This window comes from Misgurnus anguillicaudatus, chromosome 17, assembly GCF_027580225.2.
Source record: "Misgurnus anguillicaudatus chromosome 17, ASM2758022v2, whole genome shotgun sequence".
Lineage (NCBI taxonomy): Eukaryota > Metazoa > Chordata > Actinopteri > Cypriniformes > Cobitidae > Misgurnus > Misgurnus anguillicaudatus.
Window position 1 is genome coordinate 16948440 of NC_073353.2, and position 20948 is coordinate 16969387.

The 20948-nt window shown below is 37.0% G+C and overlaps 1 protein-coding gene across 1 annotated transcript in view; it reads right to left on the bottom strand.

Moving 5' to 3' along the window:
• Positions 1 to 15483, bottom strand: part of asic4a (acid-sensing (proton-gated) ion channel family member 4a) — a 121678-nt gene extending 106195 nt beyond the window's left edge. The window contains exon 1 of the mRNA XM_055215073.2: positions 14124 to 15483. Within this exon, the coding sequence (XP_055071048.2) occupies positions 14124 to 14699 (576 nt within the window). The 5' untranslated portion in view covers positions 14700 to 15483. The remainder of the gene's footprint in view (positions 1 to 14123) is intronic.
• Positions 15484 to 20948: the final 5465 nt, after the last annotated feature.

The following is a 20948-nucleotide window of genomic DNA, read 5'->3' on the forward strand; positions in this document are numbered from 1 at the left end:
TTTTATGTGACTGAAGTTAATTATTTGTTAACAACACCAGCATAAATTATTTGATAAATAATTTAAAAAAGTTTCTTAAAAATTCCCAAATAATAAATATTAATTGAAATAACACATACAACATTGAGAAAATACTTAAATTTTAATTGACAGAGTCTTTGCTGTAAGTTTTTAAAGATTCAACTGATTAAAACATTTTAGTTGAATGAACTATAAAGCTAGTTGAGCAAACATACTTTTTTATATTTGAGTCAAGTTTGGGCCAACTAAAAAACATCAATCCAGGTAACACTTTGGAGTCAGAAATTGAGTGAACGTAAAATTTCTGTGGAACTAGTTACTAAAAAATAATTCATTGAGCCAACAATTTATTTTTTACAGTGTGGTACAGCATCAAAGTCCCTTTAGGGAAGTCAAGCCACCAGGCGGCCATGTTTGCAATGCCTTCGGGCAGTTATTTCAGTCATGAAAGACTAAACTCCTGTCTACTTGAATGGGGAAAAACAGATATCTCTAAAACCGCCTGCTAAAATCACAATTAATATAAACAATTACACAATTTCAAGTTTTGGGATGCCCTTTAAATGCAAAATTCTTGAGAATCAAATATATATTGACAACAGTTAGCATGTAATGGAGCTCATCTTTTTCAAATACTTTAAAACAATTAAACCTGACATCAACTGTACCCTACACTGCAAAAAATGATGTGTTAATTTTTTACACATTGTGTGTGTCATGCCATTTAATGCGTTATTTCATGTTAAATAAATGAAAGGGACAACACAAGTTGTGTTAAAAACAGTGATGGGAGTAACGCGTTACAATTAATTCTGTTACTGTAATTCCACTACTTTTAGCGGTAATAATCATGGAACAAAGTTTTTTTTTTATCAAGTAACGCAGTTACAATAAGTGAAATTTAAATGAGTTGGTTACTCACGTTACTCTATTTTGTGATAAATGAACACTTGCAGACAGGACATTTCTGATCTAACGCTGAGGAGCATGTGGGGGTTGCAAAATGAATATTAACACAGAAGGTGTGTTAGTATAGGGACGACACATTTATAGGCACGACATTCACGTTTTAAAGTAACATGAGTAACCAACTAATTTAAATTTCACTAATTGTAACTGCGTTACTTGATTTAAAAAAATACTTTGTTACATGTTTATTACCGTTAAAAGTGGAATTACAGTAACAAAATTAATTTTAACGCGTTACTCCTATCATTGTTTTTAACACAACTTGTGTTGTCCCTTTCATTTATTTTAACATGAAATAACGCCTTAAATGGCATGACACACACAATATGTAAAAAATTAACACATCATTTTTTGCATTGTAACTTTAGTATTTCCCTGCTGAAAAACAGCGTAGACCGGCATAATTCCCATGCTGATCCATGCTGGTTTGGTGATGGTTTAGCTGGTAGTCACCAGAGTGGCTACAGTATATTGAATGCTGCATTGTCCCCTGTTTGTAATAATAGGAGTGCAAATCTTGTTATATCCAATATCTTTGACATTGAAAATAGCAGGTCATGGGTTCGAACCCAGGGAACACAAAAATGTATACTATGTAGTAGCTTTGTATTAAAAGTGTCTCCAAAAGCTGTTTCTATAACTGAATTTTCAAAAAAGGTCATGTACCAGCCAAGCAACGGCTATTGAGATGAACGCATACAGATAGCTTTCACCAGGTCTTAAGAAGAGAAAGCAGAACTTTTAGAGAGGATTTTAGATGCAGTTATTTGAAACTTTATGAAATAAATCATCTAATAAAGCTAACTAAATATGTTTAAAAATTATGTATCAGGTTGTACAGTATTTGATGTACTAGTTCAGATATACCTTGAGTTACAAACTTGAAATTTTCGAATCTCGATATTTGCTTTTAAACCTGAATGTACAAAGAGCTCCAAGTCTCAACGAAAATGTGATAAAACAGAACACTAAGCTCCGTAATGCATGCAAGTGTACAAACAAACCCCAAAGATCAGCAAAAGCAGGCGCCAAGTGTGTGACATTCGACATAATTCAGAGCCCGGGCTAATCGTCCAACCAAGCGCATTCGCCAGCCCTTCATGCTTTGCTGGCCCGCAGACCCAGATACAGCGAATGACATTTATGTTCTTTTATTTCTGCTTTTATGTTGTTTTACCCTCTCAGCAGTGACATTTCCATGCACTAACCAGAACAAAGATTTTCACTTCTGAGATCCATTTGATATTTAAGCATATGCTGCTTTTTCGCACAGTAATTAAACGGTGGCCGAAGAGACCGGAGTGAAACACGCATCCATTAACCGACCCGGTCCAGTCGCTAGGCCTGATTAATTTTTTACGTGTGTTTGTGGTGATGTATGCGATGCACGGCTTGGAAACTGGTCAAAGTATATCACCGGGACCTAGATTAAAATCCAGTCAGATAGTAAAGACAGACGACTGCTGTGCTTCTCTTCTGGGCTTATCGTCTTCTTATTGCCTGTAAGCCATGGGAAGAGGAAGTCCTGAATGAAAAATAAGCTTGCACAAAATTTCTAGCAGCATATGTAAACAGTAAATTCATCTTGTGGTATTCCACTGCATTAGAAAATTGCATCGCATTAGCTTTCTTTATTGGTGAGATTGCATTTAGCTACAGTTATTATTGCAAAAATAAAACAAGAAGGGTCATAACAGTTGCTTTTTGTTTTGAACATTATAATTTAACTTGCACATTATTATTATTCTCTTCCAAAGTTTACATACCCTTGTCTCCAAATATTGTTTTATCGCCTCCTTGAGCGTCAGTGACTGTTTGTGAGTCTCAGTTTGTCCTGTAAAGCTGTTAAGCTTCACGCTGTTCTTGACAAAAATCCACCAGGTACTGTAAATTCTCTGGTTTCTCAGCATGCTCTGCACATTTCACATCTTCCCCAAAGTGACTCAATGACGTTGAGCTCCAGCTTTGGCACTCAGCACAATTGAGGGACTTATGAAAACATATCTCAAATAATTTGTGTAAATTTACTTACTCCTGACCGCAGAAATTGTTACTACATTTTGTAAAGTAAGAGGATGATTGTTTTACTACAAATTGAAAAGAGATCACGCATTTCTTTACAGTGGCGAGAATAATGCAATCTTTTACCAGTTATTTTATATGGACTTGTAGGATTTTTTATGAGCTTACCAGTCGGTTATTTTTTGTCAGAATGTACCAAATTGTTGATCTACAGACTGATTGTGTTTTTGAAACCTATTATGGTCTGTATCACTTGCATGGAGATCTCCCTGAACCACATTGAGGGTTCACAGTCAGCTTCCAAATGCAAATGCCACACTTAAAATCAACTCCAGAACTTTTACATGCTTCATTTATGAGGAAATTATTTAACAACTAGAAAATACGAGTTCATAAAACAGCTTTTGAGTCAACTGTCCGGCCTCTTTAAAAAGGGGGACCTTCATATTAAACGGCTGTGATTCCTAAACCCTTCAGACAATTTGCATGTGAATACACTCTAAATAAAGCTAAGAGTGTGCACTTTAAGCCAATTTTCAAACTGTACATGAAATAAATGTTGGTAAACAGCTAAAATAACACAAAATGTGCCTGTCTCAATATTTATGGACTGACTGTATACTGTATATACAGTACTATGCAAAAGTCTTACCGTGGGTTCACACCAGTCGCGTTTAATGCGTCAAATTCACATCTACCACATCTAGTTTGTCGCTTGAATATTTTGACTTACTCGCTTCATTCTAGTCATCAAGACATTCATGTGGAAATTCCCGTCATGGGAGGGGCTTTTGCGACTCCGCTTGCTTTCTGTAATCACGTCACTACTAGAGCAAGCTCCTGATTGGTTAATGCGGCGCGTTTTTCCGCCAAAGTTCACATTTTAACTTGCGCGTTTCCGCTGCAACGCTCAATTCGCGCAAACTAGGCGCGTGAATGAGGCGGAATCCTGTCTAACGCCCCGAGCTAAATGCCTCATTTGTGCCAGGAGACCTCCAGACGCGCATCAACACGTCTTCACATTGACTTAACATTGAAATCAGTCACGCTTGACGCCTCTACCACGGCTGGTGTGAACGCAGCATTAGGCCACCACCACCAGACTTGCTGTTTTAGAAGTTTTAATGTCCATCCATATTTATTTTTCAATCTGTTTTATTAAGATACAAACAGATAAATTTTCAGGACCAAAAGTCTTCTTTAGAAATCATTGTTGTTTAGTATGACCTCTCTTGACACTAAACACATCTTGAGCGTTTTCGAGCTGAATGACGTATAAAAACTAATTTCTTTAAAATTAGGGTTTATTTAGGTTTAGGAGATCCTGCAGTTTCCTGCTATTGCTCAAGTGGAAGGGGAGTTTACCCTAAAAACTTGACACATCACATTTTTATACAGTTTAATACTACATAGACATTTCCTGTATTTTTTTGATGTATTCTATTATAGAGACTGAGAAACAGTTATGAAAAACAAATCTAATTCTGGCATGGTGGCCTAAGACTTTTGCACGGTACTGTATATTTTTTTAGTCCTGATATTAAGTAAAAGTGAAACCGAAAGTGAGATAATGACCACTGTACAGTTTATTAACACATACTTTGTGAGCTCAGCATTTAACCAATCCCAGTGAGAACACACCCGGAGCAGTGGGCAACTATCACTTGCCAAACTATTACTATCACTGCCCAGGATGAAATAGGGGACAGGTGCTTTGCTTAAAGGCACCTCAGTTGCAACTTGCCAGCCATGAGACTCGAACAGGCAACTCTAGGGTTACAAGTCCGACTTTAGAGCATTCACACAACTCATGTGAGCAGCATGTGTGAGCAGCATGCAGAAAGTACAACTGGAGAGACATCCATACGTAATATCAATGGCTCGAAAGCTGTGATTACCGATTTCAAACCACGGTTTTGAGACTGTCTTTGGAAAAATTCAATTTTATGGAAAAGATACGCAGCAATGGTGTTAAATGATGAACCCTAATAGAACGGTACTAACAGATGCAAGATACCATTTTTATGATTCCCCTTATGCTTATAAATATATTATGCTATGTTGCAAGATGCATGTAGACTTATGATAATAAAGTACCTATGAGCACAACTGTAGAAACAGAAATACAGTTTCAGTTTTTCATTATTAAACACAGCAGACTTCCCGCCAAAAACAGAGGAACAAGATAATTAGTCACGGCAGGCTAGGGCCTAGGAAGCAATCTGACAGAGGAATATATTGATTTAGGAGGGAGTGCGAAGTAAACAGCTAAAGTTAGGGCTTGCTATCAATCTTTTCTTCCAAGTCTATCAGTATATGATGAAGCATGTATGTGCGCTCACACAAATACACTCATTCCAACAAGTCGCCGGACAGCTTGTCAGAGGAAGACTAATGTAAGTGGGAACTAATGTCTCCAAGGACTCTGGAGGGAGTTTTCAGCCTCAAAACATTAGTGCCATGTTTGTTGGCGAGTTTAAAGCAATCCCTTGAGCTGCAGACTTTCGTGAGGTAGTTGGCCGGTTATATCTGAGGATGATGATAGAAAGGGTAACATGGAAAAATCTCTGCATCTCTGAATCGCCGCCTCTGCATTTATTACACAGGGATCAGAGACAGGTGTGGGATGTCTTATGGAATGCTGTTGATGTGTTTAGTGTAAAGAGTGCTGGTTTATTTGCTTAGGATTCAAATAGCCCCTGCATGATTTGCTGTTTGTCTATGTGTTTTCAACTGTCTATCCCTGTCTCCTTCACAAAAACGTAAACGCTTACAAAATGTCCCCTAAAAGCAGGCATGGCTTGAGGATAACTATGTTTACAGCTATGCCTCTCACATGCAATTGCGTCTCCGTGCATCAGCAGACGGGCTGAAGGAAAGATAAACTGTTATGCAGGCAGACAGCACGGCCGAAGGCTGACGCTTTGAGAGTGGGATTTTAATGTATCAGTAGTTCAGCGGTTCAATAATCTGTGGAGACCCGCGACTGCGGAACTGGTCGGCTAATTGACGGGCTGTTTGGACAGAGCCGCAGGAACGCGGTCACTTTCACGGTCCCTCAGTCCTGTGTTTCTGTCAGGAAGACGGAAAGAGCCGAGGGAAGAGCCAGACGCTGAGCCCGCAGGGGGACCTGATGTCATTCACACAGCGTTGAGCTCTCGGGCAGCTCTCAGAGAAAAAGACATCCCTACCTCAGGAACGACGAGTGCCAGATCCTCACTAACACAATGTGAAACACCTGTTACTGCCAAAAGCTCTCACATGTCTCTTACCTCAAGCAGACACGACATCACTCAGCCTCAGAACTTTTAGCTGCTTCTAGCACACTCAAATAAATCGCTATTCCAGCACACCCTATTTTTATTTTATTTAGTGATTTATTTTATATCGGGGTTTATATTTCAGTTTATTGAAAGAGATGACAGGAGAATTACATTTTACAATTACATGAATGCATTTGGCAGGCACTTTTACTAGATGCCGGTAAAGTATCGTTTGGGTCCGGAGGTCTTTCGGTGTGGAGTTTGCATGTTCTCCTTGGCTTCGCGTAGGTTTACTCATTGGAGATGCGAAATTGTCCTTCCCCGAGTTGTGTATAGATGAACCTCTTGAAAAGCACCCCCACTCTGGCCCAAACCATGAAAAGACCTACTTTCACTAAAAGGGCTGTTTTTACTAAACCATTTAAATTATAAACATAACTGTGGTATCATTAGAAAAAAGACACTTTGAGCTTCATTTTCCAGGTTTCAAAATTATTTTAAGATAAAAAAAAGTTAGAGAGGCTGAAGTACATTGTAATAAAACATTTTTTGCATCTGAAACAGACTGGATTCGATCCGCGATCGTTATATCTACACAAAGGTAAGCAGTCCCGTTTATATTTTGCATTTTGTCATCTGGACTTCTGTAACAAAATACTACATTTATGATGCTAGAGCATCTGTATCTCAAAACAGAGACCATACACTGATGCTAAACCCGTAGACCTTTTAAATTATTTATAGTAATGTTAATATTATTATTGTTTGTAGACAGTAGCTATATAGATATTGTTAGCAGCGTTAAAAAAACTGACATCTTTTCGCCCCCGAGCTAGTGCGCGTCAAGAGGTTAACTTGTGTGGATTAACTTGTATATAGATTAACCACTTCTCACCATAAATATAGCCATAGATGGTGTTAAGAAATAAATTAACAACAACTTTTACACAAAATTACACTTTTATAAATTTTAATCATCATTTCTGTTTCCTGGTAATCAAACACAATACCCTACTAACTAAGCTACAGGAGTAATTGGACAAGGTCTAATTACCAGGAAAGAATTTTTTTCACCACTTCTGCAACATTGAAGTTTTGGTTCCTTGTGAATAGATGGGTTTCCATCGAAACGTAAAGCATTTTTTTTTTCAAAAACAGAAAACAAACAAATTTTAATTAGGTGCATTTCCATCAAGTTGTTTGAGCGAATGACAGTGATATCGGCAACTAACCAACAGTAAATGAAGCAAGGTCGCTTAGAAAATGGAAAACAGGGCTGCATTTAGTTATATACATTTAGTTGGGCACATTACACATTTACTAGCTTGTAATTGCCAAACTGCTGTGCACAAAAGAAGAAATGCAGCATTTTTGATGCAGGCACTAGCAGCAAGGGCATTACAATGATGTTGAGCCCCACATATGGAAAATACAATGTCAGCTGATACAGCTAGATGATAATTCATGTAGGTATAATGTTCTCTACATCAGAATTTATCCGGCAAATGCGTTTACATCTCATGTTATTCACATATGTCAAATTAAATGAGCATAAAAACTTTTTTGAATCAAGGGATTTTTATTTGAAATTTGGTGTTTTCACCACTGGTATCTTATGCGATGCTTCAAAATGCGCATTAAATCAGGGTGATGGAAACACAGCTTCACCTTAAAACTTGTTTCACCTTAAAAAAGTAAGTTATCTGGTAAGTTACCTCGGCAACCACTCTGTAAAAATGCAGCATTTTTGTCAAATCATATAATTTTTGTAACTTTAACTTAACAAATATGTTTTTGTTAATAAGTAAATTTTAATATTTTTTAAGTTATGTCAACTTATCACAGGTCAAAACCTAAAACAGTAGGTTCAATTGACTTGCAAAACCAAGCTTCATGCTGCATTTTTTATAGTGCAGGTAACTTACTATTTTAAGTTGAACCAACTTTTTTAACAATGTAGACAGAAGAGGACTGCCTCGTCAAACTGAACCTGACCTGAACCAAGATTTGTATAGCACCTTAAGGAATACATTACTTTTAGCCACAGTTTGATGACCTTTTAATTATACTTTTTGAACGCTTTTGTATTTTTCTTGATTTCATCACTTGATTTTCTTCTGCTTTACAATGTTTTCTGTAAAGCGTCATTAAAACAGTACTAATTCTGAAAATAATTAAATTAAACAAATTAAATTAATTTGATGTAAATACAATTTATTGTATATTTAACAGTAAATAGTTTGTAGTAAGATATGTCTGTTACTCCTGTAAATGACCAAACTCTAAGGTGTGGTTTCCCGGACAAAGATTATCTTAAGCCAGGACTAGGCCTTAGTCTAATTAGGAAATATAACTATTTTTTACAAGCATGCCTCACTAAAAACATTACTTGTGTGCATTTTGAGGCAAAACCAAGGGCACTGATGTATTTTAAGAAATGTCAGTGCAAGTTGTTTTCAGTTTGGACAGCTCTTAAATTTATTTTAGTCTAGGACTAGTCTAATCCCTGTCTGGGAAACATGCACATCGACACAGACTCCTGGTGTCTATAGAAGCATGAAATGCATTAAGCTAAAATGTTTCCCACTCATGTATTAAGGTAATAACTATTTGCACACATGCAGTCTTTCATTTAAAATAATCCATATAACAACAAAAAACCTGTTAATGAAAGCAAATGTTACATTTAGATGTTTTTTTACAAGAACAATTTTTGCATAATACTTGCACTCAATTATAAGTGAACGAGACAGAATGTGTCTGATTCATATGTGATAGCAGCAAGGTCACACTGTTGACCAAAATAAAGAATAATGGTTTATGAAGACACAGTTTTGTTAGTACAAAATAAAGCAACACAGCAGCAAAACGCACATATACTCTACATAATCCACAGATATGCACATCATGGGAAATCTACGGTAGTCTAATTTCCCCCAACTTGACATTTTGAAAATCCTGAAGTGGGTTGTTTTATTAGACGCTTGTCATCATACCCCAGGAGCAGTACGCTCACGTATTCAATTATCTATTAAAGCTCCTGTTCCATACTGACATGACAAATGCTAACAGGGGTCCTATAATAATGTCTATCCTCACCCTGAGCTTCAGATCAATCTGGGTCAGTGTCACTTGGTTATCCGTAGGAATATATGCACAAAGAGTCTGTCCTTGCTTTAAACAAAATCGGATAATACGTCTGCAAACAGAGCAAGAGGAAGAGCAAACACACGCTGAAGAACAGCTTTAAAGAGCCAAGCACCTCCATGCACGTGCTGGACTTAACTAAATCACCCATTATTCCTTTCAGTACCAGGAGATGACAGTCAGGTGGAAGAAAAAACAGAAGCACGGCTATTTATATTCAATTATGCCTAAACATCTTATTATGAGATCTATTGTGAGTAATTATCACGAGTCAATAACAGTTGAGTGTTTTAATTATATGCCATGTCGAGGGAAACGGGAAACAAATAAAGATGCAACTCACGCACACACAAACACGCGCGCACACACACAATCTCCTTGAAATACGATTGGGAACCTTGTTAACCGCAGACAATGTCAGTATTTCAAAGACCTATTCATTTTTAATGAATTAAAATTTAATAAACTGATTTCATGAACTCATGTATGAGTCTATGGATCAATGCTGTAAATAAATGATATACATGTTGCTATAGCTTATTTGGAAGAGGACAAAAAAGCTGAATGCACTGTAAGTTGGTGTCGGCCAAATGCATAAATGAAAACATACTTATATATAAGGAGCGGTTTCCCAGACAGGGTTTAGATTAATCTAGGACTAGGCCTTAGTTATATTGGGACACTAAAGTAGTTTTTACAAACAAACCTTACAAAAAAACAAAACTGGTGTCCATCTTAAGACAAAAAAATTGCACAAAACAGATCATGCAGCTTAAACATGCATTTTAGTCCTATTTGGGAAACCTCCCCAATATATGTTACAAATACACTGCAAAAAAATATTTTTAAGAAAAAAATTCTTAGTATTAGTTTTCAGTAAAAATATCTAAAAATTCTTAAATTAAGATGCTTTTTCTTGATGAGCAAAATGACCCAAGAAAATAAGTCTATAGTTTTTAGACCAAAAATATCAAAATTTAAGTAATTTTGTGCATAAAACAAGCAAAAAATCTGCCAATGGAGTAAGCAAAAAATCTTGAACATTTTTCTTAAACACTAAATTTAAGAAAAATTCAAGAAAAAAATGCTAACCCCATTGGCAGATTTTTTTGTTGCTTGTTTTATGCACAAAATCACTTAAATTTGATATTTTTGGTCTAAAAACTAGACTTATTTTCTTGGGTCGTTTTGCCCATCAAGAAAAAGCATCTTAATTTAAGAATTTTTTGATATTTTTACTGAAAACAAGACAAAAGTACTAAGATTTTTTTATCTTGAAAATATTTTTTGCAGTGTTGCTGTTACAATTGTATTTCCAAGAACAGAAAATTGTGATATCAACTTTACTTGTTGAATTGTCCATGATTGCATAATTCATTCACCTTAAGAAGGCAAAATGGAAATGTTTGTTAACATTAGCATAAATGAAAGACCATAAATTACGTATTGATGTAATGAATGAATATCAAAGTGAGTAACATCACATATGAACATTTTCTCTTTGATTTGTTTGCCTTTTGGTTTAAGCAGAAGCACTCTGATGATCTACTATGTAAATGCACTTCTGTTCTCTTTATATAGTAATTATTATTGCAGTGTTTGTGAAAGAAAAGCTCAATGGGGGAAGAACCGTAGGACATGGGAATGAGCTGTAGGGTGTGGGAATGACAAATGAACAGCTGATATCATGAGTGCAACTGCTGAAACCAAGTGGTGGGGCACAATGCCAGGGATATGATTGATTGAAAATATACAACTTTCCCTGCTGATGCATGCATTAAATAAACACAGCATCTGGAGCCGACCAGATACCAACATGCTGTGTATTTTCTTCCCCTCAGGCTAGGGATGTACAAGTATCTGGAGGCCAGCGGGCTACAGCTAAGGTCATCTTTTACACTTGTACATGCTAAAAATATCAGTAGGTCTTGATGACAAAACGAAGCTTCTGGTTGAATCGCCGTGAGCCTGTTTCATCTTACATTTAAAATGAATAGGATAGGCTACGATGCAATTCACAAAATTGTTCATAGTATTTTTGCGCAGTTTGTGCGGGACGGAGGAAGCAACCTGTCATGCATGGAGACAGCAAGATGTCCGTAACTAATCTAAGTGACAGCCGCTCAGACTCAGATCAGAGGGCTGATGGGAGAGAACAGTGGAACAAGGAATTTTCCAACCAGATTAATCCAAAAGTCATTTTGCGACTTGTGGTGGACCCACGCCTCTCAGTCTGTCCTGACATGGAATGGCCTGCGTCCAGAGCTTCTAAAATACTAAAATTCTTGATAATGGCTTATGAAGATTCTCAGATGATGTCAGTTTTTGAACTGAAGTTCAGATTTTTATAACAATAGAGAGTTGTCAATATACTAGAATTTCAATGCTAGTGAAATCTCACTATTTTTATACATACGTCAAAAACTAATTTCTATTGAATACACGTTTGTTATACACAACCCTTTAAAGGGAACATATCATAAAAATATGACTTTTTCCATGTTTAAGTGCTATAATTGGGTCCCCAGTGCTTCTATCAACCTAGAAATGTGAAAAAAACAACAACAGTAACTTAGTTTTGGTAAACCATTTTCTGGCATTTGAAAAAATAGTTCATTGAAATTTGGCTCCCCTTGTGATGTCAAAAGGGGATAATACTGCCCTTAATCTGGACTATCCAACCACAGCACTGCCATTTAGTGCAGAGATCAGCTCATTTGCATTTAAAAGGACACATGCATTTTTGCTCACACCTACAAAGTGGCAATTTTAACATGCTATAATAAATTATCTATATGGTATTTTAAGTTAAAACTTCACATATGTATTCTGAGGACACCAAAGATTTATTTGACATCTTAAAAAAGTCTTGTGACAAGTCCCCTTTAAAACACTAGAATATGGTAAATTTTTGCACACACCTACAAAGTGGCAATTTTAACATGCTATAATAAATTATCTATATGGTATTTTGAGCTAAAACTTCACATACATACTCTGGGAACACCAAAGATTTATTTTGCATCTTTAAAAAGTCTTATGAAATGTCCCCTTAAAGGGATTTGAAAATTAAAAATGATTTAGGTTCTGTCAAGTTATTATAAACCTGTATAAATTTCTTTGTTCTGCTAAAAACACAATGGATGTTATTTTAACCAAATATGGATGTCGTTTGTAACCATTTTTAATTTTTTTATTTTTTTGAGCACCATTGACTTTTATAGTATTTTATTTCCCTACTATGGAAGTATATGCAATTACAAATATATTTGTTTTTAGCAGGAAAAGGGTTATACAGGTTTGAAACAACATGAGGGTGAATAAAATATGACAGATTTTTCATTTTTGGGTGAACTATTAATTTAATATGAATAATAGCTAGTAACATTCTCGATAGTATTTCTCAATAAAGTAAACATTGCTTAACATTTCAGAAATTTTAGCTTTTTTAAATCAACACTGTTTTTCAATTAAAGTCTATTAGGCTCAGTTATGGTTACGTCAATAGCTCAAATTCAGATCAAGAAGTCTGTTCCCACACACCCTGTCAATTCCAATTAAGTCATAATTTGGTACAACCAATAGCGATACTGCAGAAATTTCCTCTTCTTTATTCACTGTAGGTATCACCTTTAAACAGAATTGCCAGTATTTTTGATCTTTTGATCTTTAACAGTTACGAAGCACAAGCCTTCACGTTTACCTGTCAATATACCCATCTATTACATTTACCCAACTACACTCTTTTTTCTTCAGTTTTTGCCTTTATTTTTTCTGCAGAAGCATGACATATCTCATCCATGGCCAGCGGGGAGAGAGAGAGAGAACAGAACAAAGTCTGCTGTCAGTCCTCATTTATTCTGTTATATGAATGTTACTTATGATCAAATTGTGTACTTTTCCCAATAACACATCAAAGTCTGAATCTATGCAATCTCCTTGCTTAGACTGAAGACTTATCCATCTGGATCTAACACATTAAACTAACTTGACAAATGTTCTTGATCACCACCAAAGCAATGTCCCTTCATCAATCAGTGTACATACACTAATAAATATGACATAAGAGACACACACATGACCTTCCGGAGTGGACACGGACAGCTTATGGAAATTGTAAGAGCTAAAGCAAAAGAATGAGAAGTGTGAGGAGTTTTATAAAAGCAATACTGTTGTCGTGTTTTCAGCGACTGACACTGGTGGCAGTATAAAACAACAGATGTCTTAGTGAAGTAAATATAAAAATGCACCATGCTCATCTCCCTTGAGAGGAACAGCAGAAGCCCCCGCTGCTGTTGGTACATTATAAGAAATCATGAGAGTGTGGAAACAGGACCACTCCTGTGAACAATGTCTGTGTCCTATTTTCAAAACTATGTCCAAATGAAAAGTCGCCACAGCATATGGTGAAAACCAGAGGTGAGAGCATATCTATCCACCTCAATGCTCAGACACACTGTTTCCTCTTGTATGAAAAATTGAGTTGGTTGGAAACACCTGCAGACTCTTCAATTTCAACTTAGAGCAGAATATACTGGAACAATACAGCATTTTACAGAAGACTATTGTTGGTGTTCTTTTTAATACTAAAAGGTCTTACATTTTTACAACTGTTGCTTTTCTTTTTTTAATCGTCCCATGTAGGAATGAAGTCACATGACAAGTTTGAAACTGCTATCAAGTAACTTTCATCAAACTTACCACCGTGAAGTCTTCAGCTGAACAGTTCTGCCCACTAAAGTTACAGCTCTTCAACATCTCATCCAGCTGGTGACCCGTCCGGTTGAAGATGTCCTGCATGTCCGGCGCCGGATACTCCAAATCTGTGGGCTTGTGTCCATCCTTGTTTTTTGGGGGCAAGCCGGTGAGGTTGGCCAGGTGGTAGATGTCGGCATCGGTAAGGGCAGAAAAGCGGAAACGGTTGATGTTGCAGATGGTCACTGCGGGGAACACCATTTCAGGGGTGGCCTCCTCGTTCAGCGCCGTGACGTGAGGATGCTCCAGGTAGGAGATGGCACACTTTGCCGCCTGGTACAGAAAGAGAACCAGGGACACCACGAACGCTAGAGCCCAGAGGGTCTGTCTGACACCCAGCCGGCCCGAGACGAAGATATGGTTAATCCCGTGGAGCGTGCAGGCATTTGCAAAGCCGGCCAGGTCTTTAGCTGGGGGACTGCAGCTCTCCTCGATTAGGCTCTCCTTGTCCCCATCCTGGTTGCTTTTTTGTTTCTCATCCTCCTCTGCAAATTTGATTTTGCAAACAAATTCGATCGGCATGTGGGCAGCCAGGTCTGCGCTTGGGATGTTTGGTAAGTAGCTTTTAACCCCTGTTCCACTCACTCCCCACGTTTCTCTTCCTGCGCTGTGACGAACAAGATCTCAACTCCAGAAAGAACAGAAGAGAAAAAAGGCAAAGAGAGAGAGGGAGAGAGAGGCTGTTGCTGCCGCGTGGAGTGGAGGTGACTGCCTGTCTCTCAGTTCCAGCAGTGTTGCTGCTGCTCCGGGTTCCTCGCTCAGACTGCTCATCTGAGCACTTGTTCGGCACGCTGAGTCCTGCTCGCAAGCAGTAATACACCTATGAAAACACGCACACACAAAACAACAACCTCCTGCTCTGCTTCACAGCCACGGATGAAAACGCAGCATTTTGACTGGAGCAAAAAAAAGAGGGGGGCTTCTTAATAATTCATGAGGAAGCAACACTGTGATTATTTCCTCCTCACCGGCGCAAGGAGCCGTAACTCAAACACCCCCCGCGCTCTCCGATCTCACGCTTTCTCTCCGTCTCCTCGGCTCTCTCACACACGTACGGACACGCATCCTTCTCTCTCACTCCCCGGCTCACTCACTTAATCCACTTGTTTGAGATGCCTTCCTACCTCTCGACCACAATAAGTTGTCATCAGGGGTTGTTTGACTGATCATTCAAGACTAGATAACAAAAGCAGGGGGTCAGTGGATTTTAATGTGCCCCCCACCCAGCCCACTCCTTTAGTTGCCAATAGCATCCTAATTGCAGCAATAATGAGTGGAAGCCAAACACCTCACAACTCTGAGCCATCGATCCGCTCTTCAAGCAAAATAAGCAAGGAAATGAGGAAATAAAGAAAGAAAGGCCATTGATCATGCAGAAGCATCAGTCAGAGATTAAAGGAGGCAGTACAACGGCCCTTTCTTATCAGGAATTAATGGTGGCATCACCGAGCTCCGGCACGAATTTAAATTAGTGTCCATCTCCTGATCCAGGACCAGATGACATAAGAGATGTAGAAATATATTGTGTTGCTAATAGCCTTTTTCCAGATTGCCAAACAAAATTAAGGAAATGTGAAACGGATCTCACTAACGCATTATTTTCTGCTATGAACATGTTTATGTAGCTTAACAGGTAACTTATTAGTGGACAGAGACATTTGAATTTAAGTTGTATTTTCAGGCAAATTAAAAGAATATATATATTTTTTTTGCATGAATAATGAATTTCATACATTTAGGGGATTACAACAAAAGCATGCATGGCAGTAAAACAGTTTACATTTTTACTTTTGCTCAGCATTTTTTTTAAACATAGGTTTTAAGCCTTTTACATTTATATTTGGCAGACACTTTTCTCCAAAGCAATTTATAGTGCATTTCAAAGTATATTTTATCACCTTATATGTTCCCAAAATATTGAACCAGTTATTTTATTTTTTGCTGCTTTTATTTATCTTAAAAAAACTTTTATGATACATGACTTTTATGAGGTTAGCTATAGACTCGATAAAGTTATGAGTAACCCACTTCTAGATGAAATAAACTTGGTTACATGTTGTTTTGCCTAAATTACTTGAGATGTATGATATCCCATCATGTAAAAGCAAAGTCAGCAGTGATTACAAGCCAAGGTTTCATTCAAGGTTATATTTAGATTTAAGCATTTAGCAGACGCTTTTTCCCAGCGACTTACAAAGATTAGTAAACAAAAAAGCATTTGTCATCTAGAAGAAATAATACAACAAGTACATAGTTACTAGTTTTCACTATTCCGAAAAAATACCTGATGCAAGCTTTGTTTATTTATTTATTTTCATTTATTTTTTGGCTATGGTTACATGTTTATTAAAAATTCACTGATAGACCAATTTTTGCTTTGTTTTAGCCTAGACCTCTGGACTGTGATTTTGCCCGGCTATAAGACTTCTTTTAAAGGGGCCATGGCATGAAAATCTGACTTTTTTCATGTTTAAGTGCTATGATCGTGCCCCCCGTGCTTCTATCAACCTAGAAAATGTGAAAAAGATCAACACAGTAACTTAGTTTTGGTAAACCATTCTCTACAAGCACATGAAAAAATAGGTTGTTGAAATTTGGCTCTCCTTATGATGTCATAAGGAGCTCTTATTATAATAATACCGCCCCTTAATCTGCACTGTCCAACCACATCACTGCCATTTAGTGCAGAGAGAAAGAGAGAGAGAAAATAATTCTCAGCACAATTGAGTTTCAATTGCAAAAAAACGCTCATTTGCATTTAAAAGGACACACCCAAAATGGCACATTTTTGCACACACCTACAAAGTGGCAATTTTAACATACTATAATAAATTATCCATATGGTATTTTCAGCTTAAATTTCACATATGGGCTCTGGGGACACCATAGATTTATTAGACATCTTAAAAAAGTCTTGTGCCATGGGCCCTTTAAATGCAAAATTGCTTGCTATGAAGATTATCAGGACAAAATTTGAGTGATGGATTTAAAGAGCATTTTCCGATTCACGATTTTACACATCCTTTGGTGTGTAAGAGTGTATTAGTGCATGTTAAAGGCGAGGTGCATGATTTTTGAGAAACCCTTTGGAAAAGGGAGTCAGGCCGAGTACCAAAACACACTTGTGGCCAATTAGCAGCAAGGGGTGTGTCTACTACCCGACATCGTTGCCTGGGTTGGGTATGTCTGGGGCGATCAAAAGAAGGTCCAGATTCAGTTGGATTGATTTCAAATGTCAACATTGGCTTTCAGAGATCATGGACCCTGCGTTTAACGATATGCAAAGGTACAAATCCCAAGTAAATGATGACGCGAGTTATTGTCTCCAACTTTGAATTTCATTTCTTGGACTACAACAAACACACGGATTGTACTGTAGGCAAGAGTTAACTTCCTCTGCCTGTTGACGTTGACACGACAGTAATTGTCATAAACTCACAGCCTGTAAGTAGCCTATGTTTTTATATTTAGATTTATTTACTACTGACTATTTAAATCATGACTCAAACTCGAGTTTTGTGCAGTGCAGAGTAGTTGTTTGTATTTTCTACAATCCAAATGCAGACATAGTTTTATGTCTTACTTACCTTACCAATCTGCTTAAGCCGTGCTGATAAAGTTAATCGATCAGCTTGGTCCTCTGCATTTTCTGCAGTGGCGGCTCGTGACTGCTCTTCCGAGGGGCGCAAATTCAAAATATGTGTTTGGAGTGTCATGCGTGTTGCTTGTGCTTTCAAAATATGTGTTTGTTGCATCACGTGAACCATGTGCATCACGTGTTTTGTCAAAACAAAATAAGTGCCAGCTGAAAACACGTTTATGATAAAAGAGACGCTCACTTTCACAAAATACACGCAAGACGCTCCCTTAACAGTAAACTGATTACGCATGAGATTATGTGAGTATCTGGCAAATGCGAGCGTCTCTTTTATCATAAACACTTTAGACGCGTCTGCAGCAGGCACTTATTTTGACAAGACGCGTGATGCCCATAGGTGCACTTGACGCGCCAAACACATATTTTGAAATGACGAACCACACATATGATGGGGTAACTTAATGTTGTGACGAACTTCGCATCATGCTCCCTTGAAAAAAGAAGTCACCGGCCCTTCACTGATGTTTTCTGGATCAGATTCAGCTTGTGTTGATAAAGTAGTAAAGACGATATTAACTTCTGTCAGTATTGCATTGGGAGCTTATCTTCCAAATATGCTAAGGAGCGTCACATTTCCGGCTGACGTCAGAGGTATTAATTTTAATACCTAATTTTAAGAAGTTGTATATCCAAAGTATGATTATTCAATCAAGAATACAAAGCTTTTTGTTCTTGGAAGAAAAGGAAAATACAAGAAGAAAAAGGTGATGGTGTGTGCAAACACTGTCTTGTCTTTGTGTATATTGTTTAGGGGACTCTTCTGTCCCTCTCCTGTTTTTGGAACTTGTACAATTATACTTTAAGCCTTTTCGCGTATGCAGTGTTGTACACATAGCAAAAATTGAGCTGCGCATAGATGTGATGTGCGAACGACCATGGACCCTCCTGATGCCGAAAATTACTTTCATGCGGGCGGAGTATACTTTTGGCTTAGTGGGGTTTGCTGTCCATGATGAGGTAACAAAAGCCCTGAGGTGTAGAGTCTGCCTCAACAGATGATGTGCATCCATGTTCTTGGACTTAAAGCTCTATCACGCTGGCACAACCCTCTGCGCTCCCCGCCAGTCAGCTCAAAGTCAGACTAGTCATCGCTCATCACATACATCCACGAAGACTCCTACACTGAGGCCGTGTCTGTGACTAGTGACCCATATGTTTTTTTATGACAGATTCCTAAGCCAATGCTCGAACTAAATAGCAAGGTTAACATACAGTAAGTAAATGTAAAAAGCATGTGAATAACATGCAAATATAAACAACAGAATGTGTACACAATAGTTCACAATTTAACATAGCGCACCATTTAGCGCACCATTCACACCAGAATCCTGCACGTAATTAACAGAAAGCTGACCCGTTATGTGACAGCAGCATTCATTTAATTCTGTACCTGACCTGACCTGTTTTACATAAAGACTGCCACCCGCAAATCATGCTGTATACTATCTTACATATTATAATAATATATATTAATAATATTATAATATATATTATATATATTAATATTATAAAAAATATAATTATATTATATTAAATTGTAAATATAATATTATAATATATATAATATATTATAATATATAATATAATATTATTATATTATATTATATTATATTATATTATATTATATTATATTATATTATATTATATTATATTATATTATATTATATTATATTATATTAAATTATTTTATATTATATTATATTATATGAATTAGTATTATTGTTATTATTATTATTATTATTATTATTACTATAATAATAATAATAATATTATAATAATATGTTATATTATTATATATCTATAATTAGAAACTTTTAATGGTCTTTAGACAGCATGAACACAAATAAGCACAGGACAATTTCAAAAGAACTGCCTATCAGCATGTACAGAATTAAGTCGAAATGGTCTTGGATTTAAGATCCTAAGATCCGTAGTCTGCCCTTGCCTATTGACGCTAATATTAGCCCACACGAACTTTGGTTCACATGGCTTGGATTTTAAGTTGTTCACTCCAAAATGAAAATTAGCCAAGATTTTACTCTCCCTCAAGCCATCCGTGTTCATGAATTTCTTCTTTCAGCCAAACAGAGTTGGAGGTATATTAAATAATATTCTGGCTCTTGTTAGCTTTTTAATGGGATTGGATAGTACAACATTTTTAAAAGCACATCCATCCATCAAAAACTCATTCATACAGTTCATAAAATGTCTTCTGAGGGGAAGCAATGGTTCCCTTTCGAGGGAACTTCGACAAGGGTTACATACGCAACTCTAGACGTTCCCTTTTGAGGGAACATCAACGCCATGTCAGAGCTGACGCAGCGTCTTGTTCCCATCTCAGGGAAAAGGGTTACATACATAACCTGAGACGGTTTTTATAATGTTGGATAAGAGGTCTGACTTCCGCCTAACCTCAACTCTCTTATTACCATGAGTACAGTTTATAAAGAAATATATGTAAAATATAACTTTTCCCTACAAAAACCCATTGCTTCTGTTAAGACAACATTTAATAACCCATTAGTTTTTAATGTATAGATGCGCTTTTTGGAGCTTTTTAAAATGGGGCACTATCCAATGCCATTATAAAGCTGAAAAAGCAAGGATAATTTTTAGTATACCTCTGACTTACTTGAAATAACAAAGTCATACCCTCTGGATGATTTAAGGGTGAGTAAAATATAAGATGATTTTCTTTATAGGGTGAAATATTCATTTAATGCTTTCAGCCTCGTGTGCTACACATTTGTGAGGCTTGCCTTTTTTCATTTAGGACAGTTAAAGTGAGAGGAAACTATTGAGAGTATAATAAATCACAAGGCAAAACCATGAGCTATACGGGACTTTTAATGAAACTGTTTTGTATTGTCTAGTGTTTTCCTAACAACATACCAACTGCAGTCGTTCATTGTACAGGTACATGTCATTTTAGACAGCTGTTTCACATCATGTACAGGTAGGTAGTACTCACCATCTGACAAATTTCCCATTCTGACCAATCATGTATGATTAAATTACATTTGAAATGTTGTGTTAACTTCAAATACAGCTTGGGTTAGTGAAGTCACATATAATTCTGACATTAGACAAGCTTTAGACCACTGTTCATGTAC